Source organism: Triturus cristatus, chromosome 8, assembly GCF_964204655.1.
Source record: "Triturus cristatus chromosome 8, aTriCri1.1, whole genome shotgun sequence".
Lineage (NCBI taxonomy): Eukaryota > Metazoa > Chordata > Amphibia > Caudata > Salamandridae > Triturus > Triturus cristatus.
The window spans coordinates 1,183,969,988-1,183,991,278 of NC_140591.1; the positions used below are offsets into that span (position 1 = coordinate 1,183,969,988).

At 47.0% G+C, this 21,291-nt stretch overlaps 1 protein-coding gene across 1 annotated transcript in view; it reads left to right on the forward strand.

Annotated features, from left to right (window-relative positions):
* The window catches only part of LOC146805589 (E3 ubiquitin-protein ligase HERC2-like), a 1,563,844-nt gene that overhangs the window by 238,190 nt on the left and 1,304,363 nt on the right, over positions 1-21,291 (forward strand). Inside the window, 1 exon segment of the mRNA XM_085622871.1 lies at positions 6,705-6,898. Coding sequence (XP_085478997.1) covers positions 6,705-6,898 — 194 coding nt within the window.

Here is a 21,291-nt window from a genome sequence, read left to right on the forward strand (position 1 = left end):
TGGATCAGTCAGGACTGGTCTTGCGACCTCTAAGCAGTCCATTTCTAGGTGGATTGTGTCCTGCATACAATTGTGTTATCAAAAAGCTAATAAGACCTTAGGGGGTAAACCTAAGCCTCATTCCACCAGGGGCAAAGCTGCCACGATGGCTTTGCTGCGTAATGTTCCTATTGCGGAAATCTGCAAGGCGGCCACTTGGAAGTCGGTCCATACCTTTGCTGCGCATTACTGTCTGGACTCGGATGCCAGGGCAGATGCTCAGTTTGGGCAGGCTTCGCTGTGAAATTTGTTCGCACAGTAGTGGGTTTGTCTTGTTTGTTCTCCACCGCTGCTGTTCTGTGGGGATGGGCTTGCCATTCTATTCACTAGATTATGACTATACACAGAGATCCCCTTCTACAGAAGGAGTAGTTTCTTTTCTGTAACTCCAGTTCTGTAGTAGGGGTATCTCTGTTATAGTCATAAGCGCCCACCCTCCTCCCCGGTGGAGAGATCTTTATTCATATGAAGAATGCTACAGGTCTGGCGTGCTACGCCTTCAAAAAGAACAAAGTAAATGGGACCTGCTGGGCATTCTGGGATACTGGGGAAAGTTCTGGAAATCTGGAATGTTTTCTTAAAGGCACAGTATCCTGTTCTAAGCCACATAATGGCAGCCTATGGGGCTTGTCTGTCCACTCCTTCCTCTCTATCATTCCAGAGGCTTTTGCTGGTAGAGGCAGGGTTTTTTCCTATGTGGAGAAAAACTAGACAGGCAGTGCTGTTTGTGGATGTTGGTGGAATTCTAGTTGAAGTACTGGACAGTGCAGCCTGTGGGTATAGGCTGCATTATCTGTCTTTAAATTAAATTCTCTCTTAAAGGTGTATGCAGGTCTGCATGATTTGTCACCTTTTAGAGATTATTTTTTATTGCTCCGGGGTCCACGCACATGGGCGGGACTATTCACTAGATTATGACTATAACAGAGATACCCCTACTACAGAACTGGAGTTACAGAAAAGAAACTACTCCTAGCCGCTCAAGCAGCAAATCACTGGCGTATTGTCAACACACAGGCCCTTCTAGCAAGGTATGATAGGGCACACTGGGAGGAAAAGGAGCATTTGCTCCAATTTCTACCAGATGAGCATAAGGCTAAAGCTCAAGACCTAGTCCAAGAAGGAAAGCTCATATCAAATTCATCATTGAGGTGTGCTTTGGATGCTGCTTACACTGCAGCTAGAGCAATTGCTCTAGTGTATTATTAAGAAGGCATGCATGGTTATGGATCTCTGGATTTAAACCTGAAGTCCAGCAATCCATTTTGAATATACCATTCGATAAACAGCATCTTTTTGGTAGCAGATACGTCCTTAGAAAAGCTGAAAAAAGATACAGGAGTAGCTAAATCTATGGGAGCCCTATAGTCTCCTAATTGTGGCTCCTTTCGTCGCTCCTATCGTGGGGGGTCCAAGACCATTTCTTCAGACTCTACTGCTGCACCCTACAAGGACAACAATCAATCCTCCTACTTGAGAGGCTTCTTTAGAGGGTACAGGGGTAACAATGGCAAGGGTAGAGGTAGAGGAAAAGGTTCCACAACACGTACTTCCCCCTCTCTCAACAAACAGTGACCTGCCCATGCTTCCCCCCGATCATTTAACACCTGTCGTGGGACGTCTTTTACAATTCCTCCCCATCTGGCAATCAATAACTACAGACAAATGGGTGCTGGGGAATTATCCAGCATGGTTATTGCCTGGAGCTTACCAACAGTCCTCCAAACATTCCGCCACGTTCTCACAAAATGTCACCAGAACATTTACATCTACTTCAGCAAGAAGTACAGTCTCCTGTCCAAAGGAGCCATAGAACCTGTGCTGTTACAACATCAAGGAACAGGTGTGTACTCCCTGTACTTTCTCATCCCCAAAAAGGACTGGTCCCTGAGACCTATTTTCGACCTCAGAGAACTAAACCTCTACATACTGTCAGAGCTATTTTCACATGGTAACACTTCAACAAGTGCTCCCACTTTCACAGCAAGGCGATTTTATGTCTACTCTAGACTTAAAAGACACATATTTCCACATTCCAATTCATCCTGCTCACCGCAAATACCTCAGATTCATGATAGCAGGTCATCATTACCAATTCAAAGTACTCCCGTTTGGAGTTAGCACTGCTCCCAGGGTATTTACCAAATGCCTGACAGTAGTGACAGCACATCTAAGAAGACAACACATCCATGTCTTCCCATACCTGGACGACTGGCTCAACAAAACCAGCAATTACCAAATGTGTCTCCAACACACTCAAACCACTATTCACTTACTTCACCAACTAGGGTTTACAGTAAATGCGTTAGTCTCATCTACTGTCTTCCAACACACAAACTCATCTGGGAGCCACAATAGATGCTCAGAAACCTCTAGCCTCTCCCAGTGCAGCCAAGATTCATAATATTCAGTCCATTCTCACTCAATTTCTGCCCGGCCAGTCATTACCAGCAAAGGTATTCATGCAACTGCTAGGAATGATGGTGTCTTGCATTATAATTGTACTTCACATGCATCCCCTTCAAGAATGATTAGCAAGTCAGTGGAACCAATTCCAGGGTCAGTTGACTGATCTAGTGTTGGTAGATGGCCGCACCCATCGCTCTCTGCAGTGGTGAACCCATAAAATGTATCCAAAGGGCAGCCCTTTCTCGACCCTGTTCCGCAGACCATGCTAACAGCAGACACCTCGCTCACTGGTTGGGGCGCTCACCTACAGAGGCACACAATCCAAGGATTATGGACTCTAAAGTACAGGAGCCTACATATCAATCACCTAGAGCTACTAGCAGTGTTTCTAGCGCTCAAAGCCTTTCAAACTCACCTTATAGAGAAAACTGTCTTAGTCCGCACAGCCAACATGACCGCTATGTACTACATACAAAAACAGGGAGGGACACACTCTTTCAAACTGTCACGCCTAGCACAAGCCATTTGGAAATGGGCCATTCATCACAAAATTGATCTCCTAGCAGAACACCTCCCGGGAGTAAACAATCAAATTGCAGACCTTCTCTGCAGACAGAGACCGCAACTCCACGTGTGGGAACTTCATCCCCAAATTCTTCTTCCTCTTTCAGGAATGGGGATTTCCTCACATAGACCTGTTCGCCACAGCTCAAAACGCAAAATGCCCAAGCTTTGTCTCCCGGTTCCCACACCCGCTGTCCAAAGGCAATGTCCTAATGATGAACTGGTCAGTGATATTTGCCCATGCTTTTCCGCCTCTCCCACTCATTCTGCTGGTAGTTCGGAAGCTCAGGCAAACCTCCCTCACACTGATTCTCATAGCTCCCAATTGGCTATATCAACCCTGGTTCACCACCCTGCTGGAGCTGTCAGTATTTCCACACCAAAAGCTGCCTCTCAACTCCAGTCTTCTCACTCAGAGCCATGGAAATCAGGCATCCAAATCCCAAGGAACTCAACCTGGTGATTTGGCTCCTGAAGTCATAGAATTTGGTTATTTGACAATTACCACCAGACTGTATGAATATCCTAAAGGAGGCTAGGAGACCTACTACTAGGGCATGTTATGCAGCAAAGTGGATATGTTTTGTAATATATTGTAACAATATCAATCCCCTGGATGCTTCAGTACAAAACATCATCTGTTATCTCTTAGGCTTACAGCAATCTGGATTAGTTTATACATCCATTCCATTGCATTTAGCAGCAGTAGTTGCATACTTACAAAACAGACAACACTTATCTCTGTTAAAAGTACCAGTAATTAAAGCCTTTATGGAAGGACCAAAAAGAATAATACCACCAAGAGCTCCACCTGCACCAGTGTGGAACTTGAACATAGCTTACAAGGCTAATGGGACCACCTTTGGAACCAATGCACAAGTGTCAACTACAATTTTTCTCATGGAAGGTTGCTTTTCTTATTGCAATCACTTCCTTAAGGACAGTTGGTGAGCTCCAGGCACTAACTATACAAGAGCCTTTCTTTCAACTTTACAAAGACAAGGTGGTTCTTTGAACCAATCTCACATTTTTTCCAAAAGTGGTTTCTGCTTTTCACATCAATCAATCGGTTGAGTTACCTGTGTTCTTTCTCAACCTGATTCTGTAGCAGAACGAGCTCTACACACAGTTGATCTTAGAAGAGCTCTACTATATTATGTAGAAAGAACAAAATATTTTCCCAAGACAAAGCAGCTCTTTGTTGCTGTTTCCCCACCTCACAAAGGCAATCCCATTTCTAAATCGGGTATTGCAAGATGAATTGTTAAATGTATCCAAACATGTTATACAAAAGCAAAAGCCAATACCCCCTAGAGTGTATTCCACCCACAAAATAGGGGCTACTATGGCCGTCTTAGGAAATATTCCCTTATCTGACATCTGTAAGGCAGCAACAGGGTCTACACCACACACATCCACCAAACTGTATTGTGTTGATGTGTTAGCGAGGCAACAAGCTAATGTAGGCCAGTAGTTAAAACACCTTTTTTTCAAACAACTTCAACAGCTACAGGTTAGCCACCGCTTTGGGAGCATACTGATGTATAGTCTATGCAAAGCATGTGATCTACAGCTCACATGCCTCGAACGGAAAATGTTACTTACTCAGTAAGCATCTGTTCTTAGCATGTAGAGCTGTAGATTTACATGCACCCACCTGCCTCCCCGGGTACTTATACCTGTTGCAGTTCCTTCTTATCTTACATACATACGCATGGACATCTCTATTCTACCTTTGGTATCTCTATTCTCATCCTCTGCGGGAAAATAATCTAACATTGGAGTCGATGCCCATGTGTACTATCACTGAATGGAGGAGTGACCCACCTCGTGACTGGACAGACTTCTTCGAAGAAAAACAACTTCCAAACATATATACCCAACACTGGATGGCAGGAGTATGCAAAGCATGTGAATCTACAGCTGTACATGCAAAGAACAGGTGCTTACCAGGTACGTAAAATTTTCCTTACTATGCCTTTTCTTTATATTACTTTAAAGATTTGGACTAGATGAAACCTATCGGACCAATAAGCACCACTGTAGTGCTTTATTACCATAATGTAAATGCTCTGTAATTCTAAATGCTACTATCTCCCAATTCATTGATATTTATTTGCTCTACCTCGGAAGGATGGAGGAAAAGGTGGACCTGGTGGCATTTAAACCTATGAGCTTGTTGTTAAACTTACTTCTTATTAAGTATCACGAAGGCCCTGATTATGAGTGGCTTGGTAAATGGGTTGGATTTTCCCCACCCCATGAGTCGCCTATACCGAAAATCTATCCCATTATGAGTTGAACATGGAGGGTCCAGTGTGAAATCAGAAATTACTGGAGAGCTCAGTAATTCCAGGTCCGAGTATCACTCTCTCTCTCCCCCCCACCCCTCCACCCCATCCTCCTCCCTATTCCCCACCCCATGGCCGTGGTTCCCCACTTTCGTCCAGACTTTCACCCAGAGATTTTGGTTGCAAACCTAGAGATCATAGTTAAACGTGATCTCTCCTTACTTTGCATTCAAGCATGCACATCATGTTTTTCTTACTTATTGTGAAGTAATACTGCTTACCTGGTTGCCAGTTATTTAAAGAAATGGTTCTTGTTTATTCAATTTACCTATGTTCACCTTCTGTCTCATTCTTTCTGACCTACAAGACTAATGATTGTGAAGGTGCAATCTACTTTTGTCAATTAAAATGTCAGTTTAATCCCCCAATTATACTGTCCCTTTATTTTTGGAATCTGGGATTAAGAATTTAATCACATGGCAAAACAGATATTATGAACTTATGATGCACTCCGACCATTTAAAGCTGTTATGTTAGAGATCCTGGAAATTGAAAAAGTGCATCATCTGCTTTGGTTACTGTACATCTATCTGTCAGCCTTTCGAAAATCTTGGTGTATCATAATACTGTTAAAGTCCGGAGAGCCTCACACCCAGATCATCTTGTCTCCTCAAAAAAATCTATTGAGAACAAATCGATTCTAACCGAATACTGTAGACCACTTCGGGTGGCCCAGTAAAGGATTTCCTAAGCTTGAAATCAATTCCAAGTGGGCCACAAATCTTAAGCTTTTACATTTTTTTCATTATTGCGATCACCTTGAAGGAACTGAATCACAGCTTTTGATATTTTATCTCCTCTGTTGTAAATTTAAAAGGAAATTGATTGTCATGCTTTTCAAGAACCTGCTTTTCAGGAACTTCTTGGCTGTTCGTCTAGCAAAATCTGATACATTAGGCCTTCCCTTTTTTGCTGTTTCGTCATCTTTTTATCTGGCATTAAAATTAAGAGCCAAGTGTTTGTTTTCCCTTTGAAACGCCAGACTGTATTGACTTAAAAATTGTATGAGGACTTTTTTACTTGCTGCTGGTTGACACAAAGAGAAGGACTATATAGCATTTTTGTTGCACCTTGAAAATAAGTCTTTGCCCATTTCGACTCATCAACTTCCCTGTATTAGGAATTTCTGTAATATGTATACCAGAATGTTATATATGTTCTGAGACTTGTGCCTTGATTATGAATTGAAGTTTAATTTCATATTTATTATGTTATTGTTACACGTGTGCTGTGAAATCTTATTTAATATCAAGGGAATGCTTTTTTTATTGTGCTGATTCTATACCTGTTTTTGGGTATTAGCTGAAATAAAGTGAACTTAAAAAAAACTTATTCCAACAGGTAAAAAAGTGACTGATATTGCAGTTGGCTCCACACATTGCTTAGCACTTACAGAAGATGGTGAAGTTCATAGTTGGGGGAGCAATGATCAGTGCCAACATTTTGACACATTGCGGATCACCAAGCCCGAACCAACAGCTCTCTCAGGATTAGACACAAAACATATTGTTGGAATTGCTTGTGGACCTGCACAGGTATGTTTTTGGAGACGTTCAGTATGTTTGAGATATGTTCACATTTGTATCCTTTTGTATAGAACTCAAATATGAGTTGCTTTATTCCTACCGTCTAAAGCCTTTTATGATTGTACTCTTCATTATAAGCTCAGCAGACTGTCATAATAAGATTCTTATAAATGAAACCTTCGTCGTTAACAAATGTATTGCAACAAAATTTCACAGACGCAATGAACCTATTGCTTTCGTTCGGTTGAGCTTCAGGTAGGCACTGGACATCCAGGTCTGGATGATGTGCAGGCAGTATTTGAAGCGTTGGATGTCTGAAGCAGGGAAGACTTTCAAGTAGAGTTGCTTATTATCGGCATAAAACTTTAAGGTGCTATCTGTGAGATGAAATGGGGAACAGTGTCCCAAGTGGGTATCAATTAGAAAAATAATTACTTGGTACGCAAGAAAATGAATTGCAGGCATGGAACAAAAGAAAATAAGAGACATGATCTGTTCAAAACATGCTAAGACCTTTAGAATGGTCATACTTGCATGAGAGTATCGGAAATAGTCATGAAGTTTTTTAAACCCATCAGTATGTGGCGTTAAGCATGTGCTCATTGTATATAGAGAAAACAAGGTGCTAAAATATGAGTGGTGGTCTGAAAGCATGATCACACACAGAATATTGAAACAGACGGTTAGTAATTTTGTTAGAAAGAGACGCATAGTTTTCCAAACAAGCATTGAAGATGTTTGGAAGGATTTTGTAATAGGGTCAGTGGTGGTTCCAAGCATCTGATAGACTACTAGCCGCAGATTCCTTAACGTAGAATTATCCGCTGGCATGAGACTGGACCCAGAAAACATTCTTGCCCAGCATCTCTGCGCGCCGGGGGGCGGTACCACGTGACTCCGCCCCAATGTCTTCCGCGGGTGTGACGTCAGCGAGGTCACACAAGCTCAATCCTGGCGCGCTGACGTCAGTTTTCTTCTTTTCTGCGCGCAGCGCAGATCCGGATCGTGTTTCTGGCCTGTTTCAGGCCTTCTTTTTCTGCTTTAAGTGTTTTTCTTGAGAACTGTGCGAATGCCTTCGGGCTTCAAGACGTGCTCGTCTTGCGCGCCAGATATCGGCGATGGATCCTCACGCCATCTGCATGTGGTGTTTGAGGGAGCACCATGACTCCACGGACTGCAAGGCGTGTCAGCAAATGAAGCTAAAGTCCCGGCGGGAGCGCCGGATGAAACTCCTTTCGGCACGCATGTCGAGCTCTGCGTCGTCGCCGCGCCCGTCCCCCGTGGAAGGCTTCAAGACCCTCACTTCCGTCTCCGCCATCTTCCCTCTCCCGGACCGCAAGGGCGTCGCTCAACTGTTGGTAAGTGTCGCAGTTTATCCCCGAGGCCCGGTCCCTGGCCTGTTGAGGGGTGCAGGTTCTCTGTGGGTGGTGCAGCCCCACGCGTCGCCACCCTATCTGCCGTTCCCCGCCGCGGGGGCGACCAGAGCGCAGATGGAGGCCTATGCAGCGGCCTTGCAGGCCTCTTTGGCTCATTCCTCTTCTCCTCTTCCTGGGACGTCTGCGGATCCCTTGTCGCGTGCGGGGACTTCTGCGGCGTCAGGTTCGGCTCCGACAGGTTCGGCTCCAGGTTCTGAAGTTCTTTTGGGATAAACAAAGTCGAAATTGCGATTCAAGAATTTGTTACCGAATCTCAATTTGGGTTTCGCGATTTTGTATTTGAAATGGGCGTATTGAGGGTGTCCCTTCCTACTGAATTGAAATCATAGTTACGAATATTTTGCAACCGAAATATGGTCGCAAAACATTACCTATTTACCGCCATTTGAAAAATGGTCGTAACCCATTTGCAAAAAACACCCCTTCTCCTTTGAGAATGGTTGGCAAGTGAAGTACTTGCAGGGTATACGCGGACACGTTTCCTAATGTAACTTTTAAATTCATCATGTGGTTGCGCTTTCCTGTGCTCATTTGCTCATGTATTTACACATCAGCTTCTGTGTATTGTTGCACGGCCGTCAGTCTTACACGGTACTTGAATACCACGCAGTTTCCTTATCTCTGGATTTATGTTTTCATTCCCTACCGTATTTTAAACTTGGTTTTCAAACTGGACTTCAAAGTTGAGAACCACTTCTTCGTGTTGGAAGCCATCCTGCGGACTGGAAGAGGTTTTGGGATGACCTCCACTTGTGTTTGAAATGTAGTTTGCCCTCCTCCCTTTGATGACTGGTCCATTTAAGACTTGTTCGATTTCTATACCTGTTCTTGATTAATTGTACTTGTTATATTATACTGTTTTATCATGTTTTATGCAATTTAATGGTTTGTAACAACCAAATAAAGTTATGATGATAATTGGCAAAATATTTTTTCGGAGCGGGCAGTGGTCCCACAGACTACTGCCTATTCTTAAAACATGAAATTTCAAACTTTCCTTTTTTTCTTGTTAAAAGCTTCCCAGTTAGGTCTGGTATCCCTATCCTTGCATCATATGATGCTTGGATCGAGTTGACGAGAGACACCCTGGGTTGGAACCCAGCCCATTGGAACCTACTGAGCATGTCATTAATCTTATTAAAGGGTTATCTGAAAGCCTTCTTGCCGCAGATTATTTTTTTTAGAATATTCCCCAGACGTCACACTGGATTGGGAAAATCAAGAGCAGTACCTCTGCGTGCTAGTATCTGCCGCTGATGGGCTCCACGTCTGCTTTGTAGCTATTGTGCGCGGCCCCTATATAGGCACCACCTCAGCACGGTAACATTAGGTTCGAGGCATGTGGGCTGCTGAATTCATATCTGTGCATAGATCGCCGCCTAGTGTTGGGTCCGGATGATTGCACGTTGTTGTCCTGGAAGAGTATTCGAAGTATCCTGGGATAGGTGACTCCTCCCCTGGACTACAGTGCGCATGGGCATCCTCTCCATCCTCAGATTGTTTTTTTCCGCCATTGGGTTCGGATGTGCTTATCTTGACTCAAGTTAGGAAAAACTTTTTCTAGGCCAAAAGGCCTTTAGTTCGCGTCGGTACTGTTCCCGATCGGTATCGATAGTATCTTGTTAGTTTACTAACTTCCAGAACCAACTTTTTCGCTTCCTACCCGACCATCGACCAGTCATCGACGAAGGAATCGAGGACACCATTCAAGCGGTGTCCGGTATGTAATGCGAAATATCCCCACATCGACGTCCATCCGGTGTGCAACAAATGCCTTTCACCGGATCATGACGAATCTACATGTATGGCCTGTGCCCGATTCCGATCCAAGAAGACTCTCCGGAATCGACGAGCAGCGAGACTCGAAGCGCAGCAAGCGGCACCGGCCCCGGCCGACATCTTCAGCGCTGAGACCGAAGATGTCGAAGACGTGGAGAACCTACCCTCCAGCCCCGTTTCCGAACACGACTCCGGCTCGGAAGACGTTGAAGAAAGCCTCTTTCGCAGAGACGAAGACGACACCGAGGTAGGAGACTACAATGAGGCCTTAGGGGCCGAAGAGAGTAGCTCCGATGACGAGCAAGGCCTACCTGTACAGACTGAGGACATCCCAGTGCGCCAGTCTATGGCTCCGGTCGAGGGATCGACTTCGGGCCTTACCCAAGACCTATCCCGCAGTTCTTCGGCCCCGCCCTCTGGCCCGGCCTCGGACATTCAGCGGCATCCATTAATGCCCAAACCGGCTGGTTTCCCTTCTTCGAAACCGAAACCGAAAGCTGTATTGGTTCAACCGAAACCGAAAGTAACGCTGGTCGGATCGAGGCCCACCACGCCTTCGACGCCAGCAAAACCCATCGGCACCGAGCGCACCAAACGAGACTTCGGTGCCGAGCTTGCATCGGCCGACGTCGGCGTCGACATACGGAAGAAGACCTTCGGTGCCACCAAACCTACTCGGCTCCCGGCACCGACGCAATCGACTCCGACCCCAAAGGTCAAGCTGCCTGCTGCGTCTCACACCGCTTCGACAGCACCACCAAAGGCACACTCATCGAAGACGTCGACGGCCATTACCGCCCCTCGACTCGATGACTCACCGGCGCCGAAAAAGTCCACGCCCGCTACTACGGAACCGGTCGGCGCAAAGAAATCGATGGCGCTCCAGGTGCGGCCCGTTGCTGCGCACGGCACCAAACACAAAACAGTCCTCCAGGACACATCGGGCTCCGAGCCAATAAAAGCTCCAACAGCCTCTTCGGCACCGGCCAACATTACTTTTGGCCTGCCGCCATCCACGGCCCCGAAAATGTTCCAAATCAGGACACGGGTCACCCACACCACGATCACGCCTGCCGAATGTTCTCCTGCGGAGACGTCTCCGTCACATATCATCGACGCCGACACCGGCAGGATGCTGCTCCACAAAAGGAGAATAACTTCAGAGCCAGCTTTGGACTCCTTCCGGATCCCACTTAAAAGAAAGCTACCTGTGGTTTCGGAACCGGTTCTTTACGAACCTCTCCATTCCCCCTACCAGGATCCACTGTCCTTCTCTCCCACACACTCCGACACAGATGTTTTGGAGGACTACATGGGTGACCACGTCCCCTACCCCGGAGAAATGGACCCTCAAGGCCAACAGGACCCTGATCAAGCTTGGGATAACCCTGTCGACTCCGGTGCACCTATAGATGCACAGGACCCGCAACTCTATGGAGCAAAAACATCTCCCACAGAGGACACTGCCGCGTTCAACGCCTTAATTGAACGTGCTGCGGCCAATCATGGGGTGCAACTTCACTCTGACACCGTAGAGGACGACTTTCTCATGGACACTTTCGCATCCTCAGAAAGGAACATTAAAACTCTACCTATGTTGAATGGTGTCCTCAAACCAGCAAAGGACATCTTCAAGGAACCCACCAGGGCAAGAGTAATAAACCCCAGGATCGACAAAAAATACAGATCGGCGCCTGGGGACCCCACCTACATTAGAGGCCAGTTACCTTTGGATTCAATTGTAGTTGCGAATGATCGCAAGAGGGCACACTCGCAAACAACAGGTGATGCTCCTCCCCCGGACAAAGAGTCCAAGGTGCTAGAGACCTCCAGCAAACGGGTTGCCGCACAGGCGGCTAACATATGGCGTATTGCCAATACTCAGGCGCTCCTCGCTCGCTACGATCGAGCACACTACGACACATTAGAACAACTACTCCAACATCTCCCTGACCAATACAAAGAAGGTGCAGAGATCCTCATCAGGGAGGGACAGCTCCTCACAAATGCATCCATTAAGTGTGCACTGGATGCCGCGGATACAGCTGCCAGAGCCATAAACACTAGCGTCATGTTGCGACGACATGCCTGGTTGCGAATCTCCGGATTCAAACCTGAGGTACAAAATAACATCCTCAACCAACCTGTCAACCCCGACTACTTATTCGGGCCGGAGGTTGACACCACCCTAGAGAAAATAAAAAAAGACACGGACACTGCAAAGTCCATGGGGGCTCTACAAACGCAGTCCTTTCGGAGCGGCTCCTTTCGTCGCCCCGGAAATAGAGGAGCAGGTAGAGGACAGGGGTCACAGCAAACATACAACAAAGGCAACACACAGAGCACCTACGACAAAAACACCCGGGGTGGATATCGTGGCTCCAGCACAAAGGGCAGAGGACGCGGCTACGGCAACACCAGGTCCTCCCCCAAGAACAAGCAGTGACGCCCTCTCCCTTCCTCCCGACCACATAACACCTGTCGGGGGAAGGCTACAAAGGTTCCTGTCCACGTGGAACTCCATCACCACGGACAGGTGGGTCAAAGATATTGTCAAATACGGTTACTGCCTAGAATTAACCTCAACTCCGCCCACAATACCTCCAAAAAACCGTCCTATGTCCTCAGAGCACTTAACGCTCTTACAGCAGGAGGTGCAAAGTATGCTACTAAAAGGTGCAATAGAGGTCGTACCCGTCCACGAGCAAGGTACGGGGGTGTACTCCCTGTACTTCTTAATACCGAAGAAGGACGGGTCGCTCAGACCTATATTAGACCTGAGACCCCTGAACCGGTACATTCTCTCCGAGCATTTTCACATGCTCACTTTACAGCAAGTCCTCCCGCTGCTCAAGCAGGGAGACTTCCTGGCCACACTGGACCTCAAAGATGCGTATTTCCACATACCCATTCACCCCTCACACAAAAAATACCTCAGGTTCACTGTTCAGGGGCAGCACTACCAGTTCAAAGTCCTTCCCTTCGGCGTGACAACAGCACCCAGGGTTTTCACAAAGTGCCTAGCTACTGTAGCGGCACATCTGCGGAGGCAGCACATACACGTCTACCCTTACCTGGACGACTGGCTCATTCAAGCAAAGTCAGCCCAACAATGTGCCAGCCACATATCCCGCACCATTCACCTCCTTCACAGTTTGGGGTTCTCACTAAATTACCCAAAGTCCCATCTCCAGCCCGCACACGTACAACAGTACCTAGGTGCGACCATAGACACTCTGGCGGCCACAGCTCAGCCAAATTTAGTGAGAATCAACAGCATACAGATGCTGCTTTCCAAGTTCAAACCACAACACTCCCTGCCCGCGCGAGTGTTCATGCAGTTGATAGGCATGATGGCCTCGTGCATTTTCATAGTCCCGCACGCGAGACTATATTTGCGCCCGCTCCAGGAGTGCTTGGCACGTCAGTGGAATCAGGCTCAAGGACAGTTGAAAGACCTAGTGTTGGTGAGCGGTCGGGCATACAACTCTCTGCATTGGTGGAATCCACAAAACCTTTGCAAGGGCCGACCGTTCCAAGAGCCTGTTCCACAAATAATACTGACAGCGGACGCGTCTCTCCAGGGATGGGGAGCTCATGTACTCAGTTACACAGTGCAGGGACTATGGACAATACAACAAAAGAAGATGCACATCAACCTTCTAGAACTGATGGCAATCTTCCTAGCAATGAAAGCATTCAAAGTACACTTGTGCAACAAAGTCGTGTTGATCCGGACGGACAACATGATCGCCATGTACTACATACAAAAGCAGGGAGGAACACACTCTCCACAGTTGTCTCATCTGGCTCAGAGCATGTGGAAGTGGGCCATTCAGAGGAACATGCTCCTCATGGCGGAACACCTCCCCGGCAAGGACAACCAGATGGCGGATCTGCTCAGCAGACACAGCCACCAGATGCACGAGTGGGAGTTACACCCATCAGTTCTCCAACCGTACTTCCAGCAGTGGGGTCATCCAGACATAGACCTATTCGCTACTAGCGAAAACGCAAAATGCCAAAGCTTTGCCGCCAGGTTCCCACATCCGCAGTCGCAGGGCAATGCGATATGGATGAACTGGTCCGGCAGATTTGCGTACGCTTTTCCCCCAGCACCACTAATACCGCTGGTGGCACGCAAACTCAGACAACACTCTCTGACACTCATCCTGGTTGCTCCAACGTGGGCACGCCAGCCGTGGTACACCACCTTTCTCGAACTCTCTGTGGTGCCGCATCAACGGCTGCGGGTCAAACCCGAGCATTTGACGCAGAACCATGGAGAGGTTCAGCACCCAGATCCGCAACAGCTGAACCTGGCAATCTGGCTCCTGAAGTTCTAGAGTTTGGCTACCTCAACCTGCCACCTGACTGTATGGACATCATTAAGGAGGCCAGGAGACCCACTACCAGAGCTTGCTATGCAGCCAAATGGAAGAGGTTCGTCATTTATTGCAATAATAATGACATCAACCCGCTAGACGCATCCATCCAAAACATTATTTGTTACCTATTACACCTCTACGATGCAATCTGGCGTACACCTCTATACGTGTCCATTTGACCGCAATATCCGCCTATCTACAGACCAGGCAGCACCTCCTCTATTCAGAGTGCCTGCCATCAAAGCATTCTTGGAAGGACTCAAACGAGTCATTCCTCCTAGCCACCCACCAGCCCCAATGTGGAACCTCAACTTGGTCCTCACACGCCTGATGGGTCCACCCTTTGAACCTCTAACACTCATGCGAGATTCAATTCCTTACCTGGAAAGTAGCTTTCCTAGTAGCGATAACTTCTTTACGAAGAGTTAGTGAACTCCAGGCACTAACCGTCCAAGAGCCATTTATACAAGTTCACGCCAACAGGGTCGTACTACGTACCAACCCCAAGTTCATGCCCAAGGTGGTATCGCAGTTCCACATGAATCAGACTATTGAACTGCCGGTTTTCTTTCAAAACCCACAGACTGTCGCTGAAAGGGCACTCCATACCCTAGATGTAAAGAGGGCCCTCATGTATTATATCGACAGGACCAAACCCTTTAGGAAAACACAACAACTTTTCGTTGCCTTTGCCCCACACCACAAAGGTAACGCTATCTCCAAAGCAGGTATAGCCAGATGGATCGTTAAATGTATTCAAATTTGCTATCAAAAGGCTAAACGCACATTAACGATTCCCCCACGAGCCCACTCAACACGTAAGTTAGGGGCCTCCATGGCTTTCCTAGGAAACATTCCTTTGCATGATATATGTAGAGCAGCCACCTGGTCCACTACACATACATTTACCAAACACTATTGTGTAGATGTACAATCGAAACAGCAGGCAGCTGTAGGACAGGCTGTTCTCAAAACTCTTTTTCAGACCGCTGCAGCTGGCACTGGTAGCCGCCGCTAATAGAGGGCACTGCTATGTATTCTATGCACAGATATGAATTCAGCAGCCCACATGCCTCGAACTGAATATGCTACTTACCAGTATGCATCCGTTCTTGGCATGTAGGGCTGCTGACATTCATATCGCCCTCCCTCCTCCCCGGCGCCTGTAGCAGCTGCAGCTCTCAGAATTACTGTAAAGCATGGTCATCACTTTCTGTATCTACTCCATCACTGCCACAATGGCGAAAAACAATCTGAGGATGGAGAGGATGCCCATGCGCACTGTAGTCCAGGGGAGGAGTCACCTATCCCAGGATACTTCGAAGACTCTTCCAGGACAACAACGTGCAATCATCCGGACCCAACACTAGGCGGCGATCTATGCACAGATATGAATGTCAGCAGCCCTACATGCCAAGAACAGATGCATACTGGTAAGTAGCATATTCATTCCTTTCTGTGTCACCAGCGTGAAGCCGGAAGACCTGCCTTAGTCATTTTTCACTACCCTTTACCTCAACCGTTTTTTGGAGCTTTCAGTTTCCAGTGTGTTTTGGGTATGTTCCCTCAAAAAAACTTGTGGATTTTAAACGCTATGTAGACTGTCACAGGCTAATGTTGAAGACAAACCCTCACTTGGTTTGTTTGTGTTTCCGGGACCAGACGAGACTGCAGTGCTCCCGGTCCCGGTCGCATGGAAGGTCCCAGACCCTCTCTTGGAGTAGACCCTGCCAGTCATCATCTGGGTTCAAATTGTCTTTGGGTAGGTTTCACAGAAAAAGTCGGAGAGCTCTTACACTTCAACGTGCCAATCCAAGTCTTTGAACGAGTTGCGGGAACGACATGGAGTCGGATCTGTATATACCTAGACGCTGACAGGAACTAGATTTTCCAGGTCGGCGACAGTGCCTTCCTTTCTTGACACGCCTGTGAGGAATATAACTGGGGCGGATCTGAGTTTCTCTTGGTCTACCCTGATCCCCTTTTAATTGGCCGAAGATTACTTGTATGAGGACCTGGCTGATGTCAGTAATCTGGTCACTTCATCAGACAATGACGTGGTCTCTCCTCCTAGTGTGGAGAAGGGGCCTCATTTCATATGGTGGTGCAGATGGTGGCTGAGGCTCCAGACCTTACGTTGCCCTCTTTGGAGGTCAAGGCCAATGTCCTGACAAAGGTGCTTCCACCCAGGGTATCCCACACGGAACGCCACCTCCTCTTCAATGAATCCCTCACGGATGTCCTGCTTTGGGCCGGATCCTGAGCAAGTCCTGCACAGACGCTCCTGTGCCCAGGGATCCAACTTTCGTCACCCAGCACCCCACCCCTGAAAACATGGTGGTGCAGGTCTCAACATCCAAAGTTCACCCTGGTGCATTCACCTACCACTCCACTGGATAGGGAATCTAAGAGGCTGGATACTTTTGGTAAGTAGATTTTCTCTTCCACCAGTCGTGCGCTGCAGTCGGTGAACACCACGTGCCTCTTGGGCCAGTACAGCCACTCAGTGTGGGACTCAGTTGTGCAAGTGCTCTAATTAGTCTCTTAGGATGTCCGAGCCATCCTGACCCAGGCTATTGGTGATGACAGGGATGCAGCAAAATTCACAATAAGATGCAGACTGGATAGAACAGACTTGCTGGGCAGAGCCATGGTTTCAATAGTGGCGGTCTATCTCCGTGCCTGGTTAAGATCAACTGGCTTCTTGGTGGGGATGTCCTGGCATCCATTATGGATATGCATTTGCCTCTTTGTCGAATAAACCAATTTGGCACCTGAGTGCTTTAAGTAGAGTAGCGCCATCGCCTAGTCATTGGGAGTATTCAGACGTTCTCGTCCTTTCACCCCTTACTTGGCTACGGTAAGGGCTAGCAACCACGTCCTCTTCCACCCCTGCTCCCCAGTCCTTTAGTAGCTGCAGACATGCCTCCCTCAAGCCTTGTGGGACCCAAGTTCCCAGATCTGCTCAGTCCGCCACCCAATGGCAGGCGCATCCTACAAAACCCTTTAGTATGCCCTCACAACAACACCCTGTCAGAGGCAGGATCAAGGACCACCTGCCCCAATGGCAAGCTGTATCTTTATACAAGTGGGTGCTCCAAATTGTTTTTCCAGATAACTCCCTACTATTCACAGAAACCCCGCCGCCCCTGCCACCATCCTCAGATCGGCTGATGGAGGGCCATCTCTCCCTGCTTCTTCATGAAGTGCAGGCTGTTTTGGCCAAAGGAGCCATCTAGATTGTGCCCACCTCAGAAGGATTGTTATAAATGATTGATTGAATACTGTTTTTTCACGAAAACTATATAAAGATAAGATTTTTTCATATAAACAATGTTGTCTTTTGTCTCTCTCTGACAATAAATGAATGATAAAATAACACTTTGTATGACCGTTTTAATTAATTTTTCAGTCCTGTGCACCCCATGTATTCTTCGGTACCATTTGTTGCTTATACTGTATAGATTCCCAGGTCCTTGACTTTTTCTGGGATAACCCCATTAGTATTTAATGGCACCTCAGAATGAGGTCACGGTTGCTATTCCCACTATTTGTTGAACTTTGAAGGCCTCCGTCATATACAGGATCTGCACCCCCTCAACTGCCTCTTGAAAAAGAAGTTATTCAAAGTGCTCATGTTGGCTCAGGTCCTGTCTGCCCTGGATCCTGATTCACAGTGTAGTTCCTTTTCTATCTTCAGTAGCAGCAAGTCCAGGATACTCTGGCTATCATCCAGATGTTTCAGCCTTAACCCTGGATGTTGACAAGACTTGATTCTGAGACTGCTGAGTCTGATGGCCTCCTGCATCCTGCTGGTGGATTACGCTCAAAGACATATGCGGGCTCTACAGTTGGATCTGAAGTCCCATTTAGCGCAGCACCAGTGGATCTTTTCAACCTGGTCCAGATATCGGAGGGCCCTGCAAAAGATCTGCAGTGGTGGGTGATGAACTGTAATTGGGTCAGCATCATACCCCTCTCCCTTTCCTACCCAGAGCTCACGGTGATGACAGATACATCATTCCTAGTTTGGGGCAGCCATCTGGTAGAGGTGGAGATCAGAGAAATCTGGTCTCCAACATAGTCTCAGCTCCACATTATTTCGTTGGAATTGGCTTGTCATTGAAAGCCTTTCTCCCATCCATCAAGGATGGGCTAGTTGAGGTGTTCACGGACAACACTGCTGTCATGTGGTACTGCAACAAATCGGGTCGTGTAGGGTCGTGGTTCCTGTGCCAGAAGGCCCTGCACTTCTGGCCATGGCTGTAACAGCACTAAACTTGTCTGGTCGTACAACGCCTGACTGCCTCTCTGAATGTCAGGGCAGACAAGTTCAGCCATAGATGCCTTGTTGATCACAAATGGCTTCTCCTTCCGTAAGTGGTGCAAAGTCTCTTCCACGACAGGGGAGAACCTTGGTTTGATGTATTAACCACAGCGGAGAACGCACAATATCAGTTCTGTGTGTTGGAATTTCCAGGGCAGTGCTTGCTCGGAGACTCATTTTGTCTCGAATAGGACTTCGAGAATCCTGTAGACATTTCCTCTGATACCACCTCTGCCCCACGTTCTTATGAATATATGGGCAGACTGAGCCCAAGTCATCCTAGTTGCTCTGGATTAGGCACAGAGAGTATGGTATCCCAAACTCCTGATCAGGCGTCTCCTTCGGGAGAATTTTCTGTCGCATCAACAGGTCAGGGTCCTGCACCCAAACCTGTGCATGTTGCGCTTTCATGTGTGGAAATTGGGCAACAGCAGTTGAGAGCATTCAATCGCCCTCAAGAAGTATGCAAAGTCATCTTGGCAGCCAGGCATCCATCGACCAAGATTGTATACACCTGCCGTTGGGACAAGTTTGTAACTTGGTGTGCTGAAGAACATTTTGACCCACTTTCTGCACCCTTGTCTGAAGTGTGGCTGTTCGTTATGTCCTTAGTCCAGCAAGGACTTGCTGATGGCAAGGTTAAAGGATATATTTTTGCCATCTCTGCTTTCTTGTAGTTGCTGGACCAACCCTCCTTGTTTAAGTCTCACATTGTGACACGTTTTCTGAAAGGACTTCAGCACATTTCCCCCCAAACCATTCCTTATGCCCCTATGGGATCTTAATTTAGTTTTAACCTATTTGATTTGTCCCCCCTTGGAACCCATGCATAGCTGTCCTCTAAGCGGTTGGACTATCAAAACCATCTTCTTGGTGGCCTTCGCATCAGCCGGAAAGGTCCGTGAGCTGCAGGCCCTCCATCCAGCAGCTTCTTCCCAGACAAACTGGTTTTCTGGTCTTTTCTGCTGACTATGGTGACACCTTTCCACATTGGCCAAAGCATTATGCTGCCGATCTTCTTTGCGCTGCCTCACCTCTCCAAGGAGAAAGATGGACTCCATCACTTGGACCCAAAAAGAGCGTTATCATTCTATATCAATCGCACCAAAGAAGACAGAGTGGACTATCAGCTCTTTGTTGGGTTCATTGGAGCAAAGAAAGAAAGATAAATCAGTGCAGAACTGGACCATGTCCAGATGGTTTGCACTGTCGTATTGTTCCTATAAAAACATATACAGGATCTGCGCGTTCGGACAGCATACACTATAGGACTGGTGTCAGACTGATTCTAAACACCCCCACCGGGTATGTTGGCCTTCTGTATCTTCTAGCTCACAGTGCCACTAGAATCTCCTCTTACCAAGGAGAGCATAGTTCTTGGGAACCATCGAACATGACAACCCTGATCCCTCAGGACCGTGAAAACAGTGTACTACTTTTCGCTCAGTCAATCGTGCTCACTTATTCTCAGAGAGCTACACAGAATAAACGGTCTGGACGTTTTTCAATAAGCATTTATTGAACAGTCGTTATTCTAGTGTAAAATAAATGAGCTGCAACAACCATTAGACAGCAACAGATATAAATGATAAGAAGCACTATGAAAGTAAAAGGATGATCGAGTTCTACCATCTTGCAATAATCATGAATACATATGAGTATATAAAATACATGATAATAAAAGTGCATACTCCTACAATGCCTTTCTAACTAGATGTACCAAAGTGTACCTAGCATGTATGTAAGCCAAAAATCCCTCTAGGATAAAGTCAACCCCATTACCTCGATCGAGAGACTGTGGGACCCCGTCTTGGTCTCGGGTTGGACCCACAAGGGATGTTAGACCACTGCGAGCTGGAGTATCTGCATGCAGGAACCTCAGCATCTCTGGTCAGTGTGTCGGCCGGGAAGTCCTGGTCTCCTCTGCCTATCTTGGAAAGATGTGATGTTTATATACCCATAGGTCTCCCCGGGGGTTTCTACCTCGCTGAATTACTTTGTCGGACTTAGGATGACGTTGGGAATTAACTTTGTACATAGCTAATTTACAGGTCAGTCCCTAAGAACTGTTATTTATGTAATGCAGGGAAGAATACAGGTGAAGGTTTACGATGTTACATGAGCCTATATTAGGGTACCTATATGGAATATACCAGTGCCCTGCATTAAGATTTGATAAACACTGGCCAAAGAAACGGCCACCTGAGGGCTCATTCTGCCAGAGCCAAAACTGCTCATGATTTTCTGGATCCAGTCTGATGCCTGGGGAATATTCTAAGGTAAGGAATCTGTGGCAAGATAAAGTCTCTACTAGATAAGTCTTTAAAGAAGGCAAGTAACATTTTCTTCAGGCAGTGTGAATGGAGAGTTCTGTACAACATAAAGGAACCTAGGGAGTGTTAACATCTTAAAGAGGGTTTTGCGACCCATAATTTAAAGATTAAGCTTATCTTAGGCCATCAGGCCCCGTTT